The sequence below is a fragment of the Pezoporus occidentalis genome, unplaced genomic scaffold (genome assembly GCF_034315485.1).
Source record: "Pezoporus occidentalis ecotype Australia unplaced genomic scaffold, CSIRO_AGI_Poc_V1 ctg107, whole genome shotgun sequence".
In the NCBI taxonomy this organism is placed as follows: domain Eukaryota; kingdom Metazoa; phylum Chordata; class Aves; order Psittaciformes; family Psittacidae; genus Pezoporus; species Pezoporus occidentalis.
Window position 1 is genome coordinate 2,055,911 of NW_026912854.1, and position 12,897 is coordinate 2,068,807.

The 12,897-nt window shown below is 45.8% G+C and overlaps 1 protein-coding gene across 5 annotated transcripts in view; it reads left to right on the forward strand.

Moving 5' to 3' along the window:
* ELMO1 (engulfment and cell motility 1) overlaps positions 1–12,897 on the forward strand; it is a 222,442-nt gene that overhangs the window by 185,948 nt on the left and 23,597 nt on the right. For all 5 annotated transcript variants that reach the window (XM_062622332.1, XM_062622333.1, XM_062622336.1 and 2 more), the window contains one exon: positions 9,421–9,584. In XM_062622332.1, the coding sequence (XP_062478316.1) occupies positions 9,421–9,584 (164 nt within the window). The remainder of the gene's footprint in view (positions 1–9,420; positions 9,585–12,897) is intronic.

The following is a 12,897-nucleotide window of genomic DNA, read 5'->3' on the forward strand; positions in this document are numbered from 1 at the left end:
CTGTTGGGTTTGGGAGAAGAAGGCTAGCAAAGAGGAGAGGCATGAAGAGCAGAGGTGGAGAGGCTGCTCCCATATTGCTAGCTGGTGTGTTTGTGGTTCACGTGGATGAGGAGGGATCTTTGTTTCTCTTGGTATTAAAAAGACATGAACCTGGTGCATGGCTCCCCTTCCACTTAGAGCTGGCGCTAGAGTCGTCCCTGGAGTTGACTGGAGACAAGGGAAGGGACAATGCAAGCAGGGCAGGGACAGGTTTGGACCATGCGCAGCTCTCTGTGTCTGTGCATGCCTTAAACAGGACAGACCTCACAACACAGTGGTTTGCACTGGTGCGTGCAAGAACATGGAGGTCTTTGCAGCTGCTCACCCCTCTGTTTTGTTTGTGTCTCAGCTAAAGGAGATGGGGAGATGTGAAGCTGTAACGCAGCGTGCTGTTAGTACATTTCCATCCATTTATGAGGCGTGCTGAGCAATGTGTCCAGCCCCTTCTGTTTTCCTTTCCTTTAAAAACTCTGCTCCCTCCCTTTTCCTGATTTTTCTGCCCATTCACAGAGTCGGGTCTTTTTTATTCATCATTAATACCCAGAACTTGAGTGCTTTCATTTTTACACTTTCCTATGGGAAAAACTGCCTACTGGAATCCTGTCCTTGCTTTCCTTCTGCAGAGCCAGCTGTTTGCCAATATGTTACAGTGAATTTTCGTTTGGTGTATGCCATTTCATGTAATTGTGTATTTGAAGGGAAGCAGCACCCAAATGTGTGATCCTAATCATGGGTAACTCTCGTTCTGTTTTCTTTGAGACTTCGCAAGTGTGTTATTTGACATGTTAATTATTACACTGGTATATGACTAAGGCCGCAAATATCTCCTCATTTTTCCCCCTCCCCTCACTTAACATTTTGCTTGAGCAGATCAGTACATTTTGTCTGTGAAAAGCCCTGGATTAAATGCCACCCACAAATGGTTTGCTGCATGTTTTCCTTTGCCGGAGGAGGTTGTCAGACACTGGGGGGTACCATGTAATATTGGCTGACCTGAGCCTTCAATTAACAAACAAGGAAGTTTACAGCAACTGTCATATTAACTTTGCACATCATTTCACTGGGGCAGAAGCGCTTTCTCACACAGCACCTAGGTCTTGCTTTGCTTACCTCAAGGCACAAAGCACAAACAGGAAAGAAGCAAACAGTGTTCTGCAAACGTAAATGCAGGGAAGAGGTTTCTGTCTCTCCACCGTTCCTGGGTGAGCCCAATACAACCCAACCCAGTGGGTTTTGACTTGTGTATGTGGGTCAGAATTGTTTTGAACAGAATCCTTGGATCTGAGGGGAGCACCTGGTTTTAACCCTGCGAGAAGCCAGTGGACTGTGTTCACATTGTCTGTTACCAGCATGAAGACAGTGTAGATGGTGTTTACGTGTATTTTGATGATGGTTTTGGACTCTAAAGCCAAATTTCAAATTGGTAGAGGATTGCTGTTCACTTCCCTTCCTATTACTATTAATTTTACCCTTCACTTCCTCAGGCCAGTCCTTAAGGAAGGTTTTCCCTCAGCCAGCTGCTTCCCAAGCCATAATTTATAATCTAATTTTCTCCATACTTACCCTTTCTTTTCCTGTTTCCTTTAAAGTGACCTTCTAACAAAATCTCATTTCTTCTTATCCTTCAGCCTTCATTTTCTGTTGAAATGCAGCATCTGTCAGAGCCTTTTCTTCCCCTTCTGACTTTTCCACTCCTTCATTTATTTTAGTGCTAGCCATCAACCAGATGCCTTTCTCCACGTGCTGATGCTCCCCACTGGAACCTCTGTTCCTGCTCTGGTCACTTTTCCTGCTAGGTGAATTCCTTTTTCTTTTGTCTGCTGCTGTCTGTTAACACTCATTGTCAAATCATCCTCTTGCCCAGCCCTTTAGCCACGTACCCTTCACTGGAAATATGTGGTAGCCCTTTATCTTTTTCTCAGTCATGCTCAAGCTGCTTTTTGCTCACAGCCAGAGCCACCGCCACTGTAAGTGGGTTTAATGGAGAAAATAAATAGTGATGTTACCAAAGGACTGGAGCTCTCCTTCATATCCAGTGGTTCTCCATCAGGGTCTGTGTATCCAGCGGAAGAGTGAGTGCAACTCATGGAATTCTGGGAGCTCCTTTGGAAAGCGCCAGGTCAGGCTGTGGCCCCAGGCTCTTCCTGCAGAGGTGGAGTAGCCCAGGGGTGTAATATCACAGTGCAGCAGTTAGTGGCCCATTTCCACTGAACACAGTTTGCATCCAGTAGGAGGATGAGCCAGGAATCTTGCGCAGGGGGCAGAACTTTTCTGTATCGGCCTCTTCAGGTATAGGCACTCCTCAGACCCCTTCCTTGCTTTTATCAGCCACCTCGTTTCATGGTGCTCACCAGTCTTGTGCTCATGACCCTAGGGATCTTATTCCTCCCTTCTTACAGGAATATAATGAATCCTCTTTTCCTCTCCCACAGTCTTGGATTAACAGGTCTCAGCCTATCAGCTCCCAGGGGCTGTGTGATTTCAGTCTGGTTTCCCACACCTGTGATTCATCAGTCAAGGAAATATAAAAAGCTGAAAAAATCAAGAACTGCTCTGAAACGTGCAACATCTTCATGCCTCGCGTCATCTTCAGCTCCTTCTTTCTTCAGCACTTGACCTTCTGCATCTCAGGATCCAGTGAAGGGTCAGGCTCCTTCAGGTCCCTTCCCTCTTTTCCTCACCAGAGGGCAGGCAATTTACTTTGGTCCTGAAGCTCTCAACAAGGTCTCACGTTGAAGAGATCTATTACTATAGCATGAAGTTTCAGACATCTGCTATAAACCTTTTAGACACCCTTTGTGGAGCTGCTGTCACATCTCTGCTCCATCATCGCATCTGCCCGGCGCGCTCATTTGTTCGTGCTAGGTGTTCCTGCGCAGCGATAGTCGCTGCTGAACTGGATAATGACATTGATGCTGGTACCATGTGGAAACAGTGTTCAGCTCAGTAAAAACATTGCATTGTTTCAGGTATCTTCTCTTCAGACTGAAAGATATCTTGGTTCATAGAAATACAATAATATTATATTTATATAATATTATAGTCTATATAATTATATAGAATATCTACATTATATAATCATATATTCTCTAATACAATAATATTAATATAATAGGATATAATAGGCTGTAATAGGATAGGATATAATGTAATTAATATAAAATGTAATATAATAAAAAATAGAATCACAAGCAGGAGGGTTTTTTGAAAAGAGAAAGAGGAGAAGGAAAGAAGGAAATAAAGAGGCAAAACCTCAGCAATGCAGACTTTTTTTTCATTATGGGCTTTAAATTCTGCAGAAAATTAAGAGATAAAATATATCAGAGCTTATACCTGCTAAGCCCTCTGACAGCTGCTTTCTCATCCTGCTGCCTGAAAGCAAATCAACTTAATTATTCCTGTGTATTCCTATGTACGTCCAGATGGCTTAGAACTGCTCTTTATCACTGACTACAGTAACTGTCCTTGTGCTCTGGAATAGTTAAGATTGAAACTGGGAATTTTGATCCTTTTTGTTTGTTTGTTTCTTCATTTGTGTTTTGGTTTGAGGTGGGTTTTTTGGTGTTTTTTTTTTTTGTTGCTGTTTTATTTTGTAATTCCAGAGTAGATGGACTGTAATAGAGGAAATGGTCTGGGGTTTTGGAATCTCTTGTCAGTGGTTAGGTTGTGCTAGCACTGAGTTTAAATTCGCTCGTGTAGGATGGCATGTTTGGGTTAATACTCTGAGTTCCTGTGGAGTGGAAGCTTGGAACAGACTGTGTCTGAGAGACTACTGTAGTGAATTCACAGACTGCAGTATGTGGAGATGGTTTGGAGGCACAGCATCATATTATCTTCCAAGGACATTGAAGTCTCTCAGGATGACTCTTGTGAGTACCCTGACAGTATAACCACTGATCTAGTTAAGACAATTTATCCTCTGGAACAGTCTAAAACATTGCCTTGAGTTACCTGGTGTGCACACTAACCATGTAAAGCTTTCATTAAAGGAGCTGACGGGTTGCTTGTAAACTGAAGTAATTTCCTTTGCCTTCACAATTAGATTTTCTTTATGGGATCCTTTGTCAGGACATGCTGTTCATTAAGACTGATTTGGCCATTTCATTCTGCAGCCTTATTTTTGCCTGCCCTGTGGATTTAACTGAAGGAAATCCCTTTGTGAATGGAATGATCAAGCTGCATCTCAATCACCAAATGATGTTTTCTCCTGCATACTTTTTACCCTGTATAAGCCCAGCTGCTTCATTTCAGGAACATTCGATAGGAAGGAAACGAGGTGTGAATTCCTGACAACCAATTGGCAAGGAGATGTCTTCCCTCCAGTTTTCTGGTTGTTGGCTTGTTGGTTTTCAAATGGTCATGTGGAAGACCTAGGGAATGAAGCCTTCAGACTTCTCACATCTCAGATGCTTCAAGTCTGGTTGTAGAGGGGGGTCTCTGGATATAGTGCAGTCTAGTGGCTGCTCTTTTATCATCTGGTGCAGTGACGTAGGGAATCCTGCCCTGCAGGACTTGCTAGTTTTGAGCCAAATTAAGAAAGCATTGGACTAAGCACATCCTTGTAATGTGGGCTTGGGTTTTACCTAAGTCTTGTCTGTGCAGGAGAAGGGTGGACTGTCCAGATTAATGGCAGTCAGTCAGCGTAATGTACGGACACACACAAGCCCCTGAGGCAGTCGCCATGGAGCAAGCAGTGTAATGTGTGTCCCAGGACACTAAGGGTACAAGTTAGTGGCTTCTGTGATGGTCTCTGGATGTGTTCTTGCTGCTGTGGGAGGGTCACTGCGTGTGGAGGGCATGCTTATTCAAGAGGAACACTGGTGCTGTGGGGAAATGATGGGAAGGGCTCATCTCCTGCCTGGTGCTTCACTGGTGGGTGGTGTGAACGTTACATTTCCAGGAGCTTGCAGGCAGTGGTAGGTGTCTGAGCTGGCAGCCTGTCTTCTCCAGTCAGTGCCAAAGCCAGACTTTGCTTTGTGCTTCCCACAGGTCCAAACAAGCTGCTGGGATGCAGTCAGTGGGACGGTTGCTGTAAAGTTTGACCCCGATAACCTCCTTTCTGACAATGACAACTTCTCTTCCTTCGTTCTGTCCCCTTGTTGTAGAGCCCAGGTGTTTTGGTGTCCTTTGCTCCATCCTGAAAGGGAGAGACTTTATTTGCATAGGTGAAAGTTGACATGGGAAGACAGAGAAGCAAGGCTAAAAGAGGGGAGAGATGAGGTCAGATGAACTAGGTCACAAAGCTAGACTAAAACAGCTTGACAAGATACATAATTTAATTTTACAGTGATGCTGAGCGTAGGAATAGAAGACACATTAGGGGATAAAGTCCTATGTGATTAAATGAAAAAGAAGTAGTCCTTTTTTCCTACTGTCTTTTTCTTCATGTTTTCATTGTACTTAACTTAGTCATAATGCAGAACTTGGGATTCTCTCACCGCACAAGAGGTCATCAGATGAAAAGGGCACGATTTAAGGCAAATGTGCCCTCGGAAACATTCCTTTCTTAGTAAGAGTAGCGAAGCATAATGTAATTAAAACAACCCTCTACGGCGTTTATGTACAATTACACTGAGTAGAGAATACCTTTAATTTCATTGTAAGGTCAGACACACGGGGAGGAAGGGTAGATGCTGTCTCTCAGACGGCCGTAATCACAGGCTGGCAGCTCAACTTTGGAAATTAAACAGATTAGAAGTTCTTGGCAGTGATTCCTAAAAGCTCAGGAGACTCAGTGCAATCAGAAGCTTTGACATTTTGGCCAGCTAGTTAAATAGTGTTGGCTTTAAACATTACAGGGCAAGTGATGTGATCACCCCCTTGTGTGCTGGGCTGGGGGCATGCCCTTTCTGCCTTCTCTCTCGGGAGCAAGGGAAGTCTCTAAACCAAGGAGGTCTTTGGTGATAGCCTGTGAATAACCTTCCAGATCATAGCAAGGAAGAGGAATCTGCGTTGTTCACACGTTAACCACAGCACTGAGTACCAGAGAGGGAAGACAAGTGTTTATACAGGATTTTGCATCTGTCAGTGACAGCACCTGAAGTCTACTGAGCTCGAGCCTCCTTTGCATTGCTTAGCCAAGAATGAATGCTGCTTCCTATGGCTGGTTCAGAGATCGGACTGCAAAGCAGGTCCACATACATGCAGCTCCCTAAAATACAGTTTCTATTCATTTATTTTATGGGAAAACCTGTTCATAGAGACAGTTTCCCCAATGTGAGTGCCTGAATTGAAGAAACTAAATCTGTCTGTAAGCAGCAAAAAACTAGCTCTGTACATATTTGACTGGATGCATGAGCAATTGCAGGACTCAGTTTGCTTGCAAATCTGGTTTGGTGATGAAAAGATGAAGGTGATTTTGTAGTGGTGGTTACTATAGGAGTGTTGTGTGCTTAGTTTAGCAGTAATACTATGTCTGTCTGTTTGAAATCGCAGTAATTTGTTGCTTCCTAATGGCCAGGGGATTTGATGGCATGAGCGGTGATGGGGCTCTCATATTTGAATTAAGCTACCTGGGTTTGTATGCTTCTTTTGCGTGATACTGCAGAAATGATGACTGTAGGCTGGCTATGGAGCCATATGTACCAAAGTGCAGGTAGCACAGCTTCTCAGCAGGCCTGAGAAAGCAGAAGTGAAGCTGTGGGCCCAGTGTCACCTTCCCTGTGAAGGTGAAAAGTTAAGCCCAGACAGGAGTGTTGGGAGGTGCCAAGAGCTGAATACGTTTTCAGTGGGCAAGGTGAGTTGCCAGTCTCTCCCCTCTTCTCCATTCCTGATAGTTAATAAGTCCTATACATAAACATACAAAATATAAATGAGAATTAAGTAGCAGCAGTAAGTAGTCATTGTCAGGAAGGCAGGGGGAGGAAGACAAGATATTTTTAACCATCCAGCTTGTCACTGGGATCGTCTGCTTCACTTTTTCCCACTGTTTCTTTGAGGGCGTTTCCTTCACTGCGTTTCCTAAGGCCTTCTGGGTGCTAAACCAAGGCCCAGTGAAGTCAGGAGGAGTATGGCACCCCCCTTGTTGGGCACCGTCCATTGCACGTTCCGGTGTTGGGCCTTCTGTTGTTCCCGCAGTGTGACAGCACACAGTTCCTCAGTGGGACTGGAGTGCAGTCCCGGAGGTGTTAATGGGGTGGCAGTCAGGAGGAGCTGGTTTCCCATGGGGCAGTAGCTGATTCCCACTGGCACACCAGTGAAGCAGCTCTTCAGAGGGATTTAGCTGCATGTGGCCACCATCTAAACCCAGACTGTTCTGGGTGTGAAATTAAGAGTACGCGGGTGTACTTCAGGTGCCTGAAGGGGCTGCAGGAAACCTGGAGAGGGGCTTGGGACAAGGGATGTAGGGACAGGCCAAGGGGAATGGCTTTAACCTGCCCGAGGGGAGACTGAGATGAGCTCTTAGGCAGAAGCTCTTCCCTGTGAGGGTGCTGAGGCGCTGGCACAGGGTGCCCAGAGAAGCTGTGGCTGCCCCATCCCTGGCAGTGCTCAAGGGCAGGTTGGACACAGGGGCTTGGAGCAAGCTGCTCCAGTGGAAGGGGTTGGGGTTGGAGCTGGAGGAGCTTTAAGCTCCCTTCCAACCCAAACCAGGCTGGGATTGTGTGGTTCTGTGACCGAGGGGGTAGAAGTGTGGCAGGGGCACTTGCTGCCCACCTGAGCCAATTCCTGCAGGAGAAGCATCTTGCTTCTCTTGAAGTCAGGACGGATGTAGCCCCTGTAGTAAGGAGGGAGACTGTCTTCAGTTCTTTAATTGCTTAGTTTCATCTGCTGGACACAGCGAAGCTGCCTGCTTAGATTACATCTGAGCAAGGAGTTACCTCTCGGGAAGCAGGAATAGAAGACACAGTGCAGGCAGTGAGTTTGAAAGCTGCACATAAGAAGCAATGAAATATTCATGTGAAAAGAGAACTTTTCAGAGTGTTCAGGGAACCTCTGAGGGGCTGAGCTTCTGTTCTGAGGTACTGGGTGAAAATGGGAGAATAAAGGAAAATTAGCAGTTCAGAAGAAGCTTTTGCCCTCTGTGTAGCTGTTAATTTCTCTCACACCCGCTTTGAGAGCAGGGGTGTGTTGCCATTTCCTACTGGGTTTTAGCTTTGGATTTGGGCGGGATGTGCCTTTCTGAGACTGATAAATTGTTTTTTCAGCCAATTTAAGCTCAGTATCATATAAACATTTCCAAGTGTGTGATTTGCACTAGCACCACGGAGATGAGTCTGGGATTGCGGAGAGGCAAACAGTAATCTGTGGTATGTATTCATCTGAACTAGAGCCAAGCAACCCCCCTTAGTTAACTGTGTCTCAGCAATTTTCTCCTGATAAAATAATTAATATGCAGATCGATGGCTGCTGCCGAGCTACTCATCATTCTCATTTTCTGGTTTGAATTGTTTATGGCGTTGCTTCAAAAGCAATCCTGTAATATCCTTGGCAAATCAATGTTTCTCCCTCCCTTCGCCCGGCCGATGGTCTCTGAGCAAGTTCTCTGTCCTTCGCTGTGTATGGCCGTGTGTCTGCAGTGTAAGGCTCTCGCAGAACCAGACTGGTTGAGGTTGGAAGGGATCACCTGGTCCAGCCCCCTGCTCAAATAGCATCACCTACAGCAGGTTGCCCAGGGCCGTGTCCAGATGGGGTTTGCATATCTCTGAGGATGGAGGCTCCACAACCTCCCTGGACAGCCTGTGCCAGTGATGGGGCACCCTCACAGTAAGAAAGTGCTTCCTGATGTTCAGGGGGGGCCTCCTGGGTTTCAGTGTGTGCCCATCACCTCTGCGCATAAGGAGTAGGGGCAGCAGTGGACCACAGTTGGCAGCTTTGTGCTGCTGCTGGTCAGGATTGCAGCTCTGAGACCCAGCAGAAGAGCTGTTAAGACCTGACAGACTCTCTGCAGTCTCTCTTGTGGGCCTGTGTGCGCATTGAGCCGGCAGAACTCAGCATGTCCATCTCCTTAGGATTCCACTCCTCTTTCCTGCTGCTTGGAGTCTGGTGCTTGCCTGCCCCCGTTATGATGAGAGCATCATCTCAGTACCAAGTGCAGTAGAGCCACGCTGCCGCCGCCATGGGCACACAAACCACAGGCAGAGTGGGACTTACAGCGCTGTAACCAGCAGCTGTAATGTAGCTGTTCAGGGAGACAGCCAGGCAATAAGTGACACTCTCCACAAAGAACATGACTGCCTTGTTACAGGGCACGTGAGGTTTTGTGGTAAGCTGTGACGCCCTGACACAAGTTGGCTCATTTTCTGGTTATGCTACTGAAACATTGGCTTGAGACCACATAGTACTGATCATCTGCACCCAGAAACCTCCGGGGACCCAGATTCAGTTTTGAAACAGAAACACAGCAAGCGTTAACACAGGTTTTCTTTTCCCTGTCAACCGCAGGTAATGCAGGTGGTGAAAGAACAGATAATGAGAGCGCTCACTACCAAGCCTAGCTCTCTGGATCAGTTCAAGAGCAAGCTTCAGAACCTCAGCTACACAGAAATACTGAAAATACGCCAGTCTGAAAGAATGAACCAGGAAGATTTCCAGTCTCGTCCAATTCTGTAAGTGTTGTCTTCCTTCCTCGCTCCTTTTTGTATGGGTTAACAAACGGGGATGGCATTTGTGAGCTCATGAGAAAAGCTGCCCAGGGAGCTGTGCTCAAAAGCAGTAGTGCAGCGTCTGCTTGCAGTGTGGTATCTGGGCTGCTGGCAATCAGTTAAACCAGCGCCAGCAAATCCCTGCAGGGTCTCACAAGGGTTTTGTGTGAAGGGTTTCCTGGCTTCTGCATGGTTGTGAGCCTGGGTGCGGTGTTGGTAATGGCTTAAACCTTGAAAACCCAAAACCACCGGAGCCTTGTCTTGTGTCCAAGGGCTTTAAGCATTCCAACTGTCGCTTCCCTGAGTGAGACAGGGAGAAGCCCAGATGAAGAGGAGGCAATCCACACTGGCTCCACAAAAAGGTGGTGCTGTGTATGACTGTGCTTATGGTATTATCTCTGGTGTCATTGACAAGCAGTCACTTACTTGTAAATGATAACATTCTGGCAGCTAGCAAGTGAGATTCTCCTTCCCTTGTGGTTTACTGCGGGGTATGAAATGACAGTATCACCACCACAGCTCCTTCCCATCTCTCAGGGTGTCCTTTGTTCTGTTATATGAAAAACAGAGGCTGCACTTGGCTCTGGACCAAGTCTGGGCTTGTCACTGAACTGATGGCACAGGACAGTGGCGGACGCTGTGGTACACAGATGATGTGCAGAGAATAGCAGGAACCTTTTGAGATCAGCAGAGAAATGATGAGGACTTCAGAACCATCCCCTGCAATGCCGTGAAATCCTGACCATGCTTCAAGGGGAATGGCTCGTGATTTTCCTCATCTCCTTTTCTAGGCAAATGTGTAGAGAAGGGTTTGGACCAGAACATTTCAGGGTGCGGAAGCAGAATGCTGATTTGGACATTCAACATCGTTGATGGTTTAGTGTGAGGTGTCCCTGCCCGTGGCAGGGGGGTTGGAACTGGATGATCTTAAGGTCCATTCCAACCCAAACTGTTCTGTGATTTGTTTCTGAAGGGTACAGTTATCGAAGTGCAAGCTCTGGGGACACATTCCTCCAGGGCCAGCAGGGCAACAGCAGAAGCATAATCTAAGTAGAATTATGCACTTGAATTTTGATCATACCAGTGTGGATCAAAGAGAAGTCCTTCTTTTATGTTTTCAGTTCATGAGAAGATAGGACCTAATGCCCAATTAAAACTGATGTCATTCATAGCAATGCATCCATCAAATAGCTGCAAATGGCTCCATTGAGTTTTGCATCATTACACTGCTCAGAAATCCCCTGCAAATCCCCTGCAATGTTTAGTGGTTCAAAGCTGCTCAGTACTGCTGAGCTTGTCACCAGAGCTTCTCATTTTCCCTGCTTTCCATATGAGTTTACTGTTTAAGTATAATACAGGTCAAATATATCCCCTTGCATCATCAGCTAGCCTTGTGAAACTTGCCCTCTCCAAGCTCCTTATTTCCATTATCACTCTGGCTAGTTGCTGCCACAGTGCAGTCTCCTTCCCCACCATGGAACAGCCAACACAACTAGCTAAAAGCAAGTGAAGTGTTACGAGAGACTCATTTCAGATCCAGGACAAAAGGCTGAGCCTAAAGGCTGTGAAGGCTAAGTAAATCGATAAGGTGTTTAAGCAGTCGCAACTGCATTTGCAGAGATCTAACTCTATGCATTTACATTTTGATTGCACCCATGATCACTTATTCTTAACTGTGAAAAGAAATGGTTCTTTCATTTTCCCCTTTGATTTGATTCCCTGTACTGAACTCTCTCAAATTGCATAGATGGCACAATTGATGGGCGTACAGAATCACGGCCTCATTGTAGGGGAAGAAACTGTGAGTGAAGAGAGCAATCGTGGCTCTGCTGTAAATTTTAGAGCCTTGCAGATACACTAAAAGAGATTGCACACAAGGGTGAATGTAAGGTCTGCAGGTCTTGTTTGATTCTGCGTGAGAATATGGCAGTCAGATGATGGCTTTTCCTGCCTTGAACATGGTAGAAGTCTTTCTTCTGCTGCTCATTGTATGAAGCACTGAATTTTAAGTTGTCAGGCTGCTGGATGAGAGAAGCTTGAGTCAGGTTGAATTTGAATGTGAGCTGTAAAGTGCTGCCTTAGATCTTTGTAACTCCGACCCCCTTGTTTTGCAGGGATTAGTTGTTTCTTTTATATGAGCATTGTTGTATCGTGCGTGATGAAGTTTTCTCCCTTTCTGTTCTCGATCAGGGAAAACAAAAAGTCCTTCAGAACAGAATCAGTTCGAGATTGTGGGATCATTATTGATCATCCAAACTGCCGTCCCACAGCCAAAGGATAAAGGATGGCTGGCTCATCTTGAACAGAACAGGGTGTCCAGGAATCCTGTGGGCCTCTAGAGGACCACACATCTCCTTGATGTGTTAAATGGCAGCAGAGATGGGTTAATAGTGGATAGAGGTCTGACGTCCAAGTGCTGGTTAAAGGGGAGCTAATACCAACCAGGGAGTCATTGCCAAGTAAACCTCTGTGTGAAAATCAGCAACATACCGGGAAATGGAGCGACCTGAATGCTTTTCAGTTTTATCTTGCAGAAGGAGTCACTAATGCCTGCTCTGAGTGCATGAGGCGATCAGGAGAGGGCATAGCTACAAACCAGTTCTGGGATTACTTTTCTGTTGTGTTGTAATGATTTAAATAGCTGTAATATGCCCCATAATGGAAGGAAAACAGCTAGCAAGAGTCTTAACGCATAGCTGGGGACAGATATAAGTGGTGCTGCAGAAGAGCTAGCATCGTTTGAATAATACGAATAATTACTCATGATTTCCAGGTATACCAGCAATTCAGGTCTGTTGCTTTAAAAGTAAGTAGCTGATGTCAGTGTTACCTACAGTGCCAAGACCAGTAAGGTCAGAAAAGTAGTGGTCATGTATATTACTGTGTGGATTTCTCAACCCTTCTGCCTTACCAGCCCAATGGCTTTTGCCATTCTTACGTGCCAGGAACCCAGTTGAAAACTAACGGCAATTTTGTTAAGTCACTCTCTCCTTAAACCTTCTGAGTTCGTTCCCTCTCTTTGCAAGGTGCAAACTGTTGAGCCAGTGCTGTCTGAAGGACAGTAAATAAAATCTCCACGGAACATATTTGCATTTCTGATCTTCCTTTAGCTCATTGTTCCTGTTCAGGTTTAAAATGAGGCGGGAGGACCTACTTGTACAGGGACTTCCATCATGTTTAATAACTCCTGCCTTTAGACTCTGAGGATCAGAACCCCCTTGCATTCAGAAGGCTTTCTGAAGGAAACATAAAGATTCAGAGCAGCACTTCTTTTGTT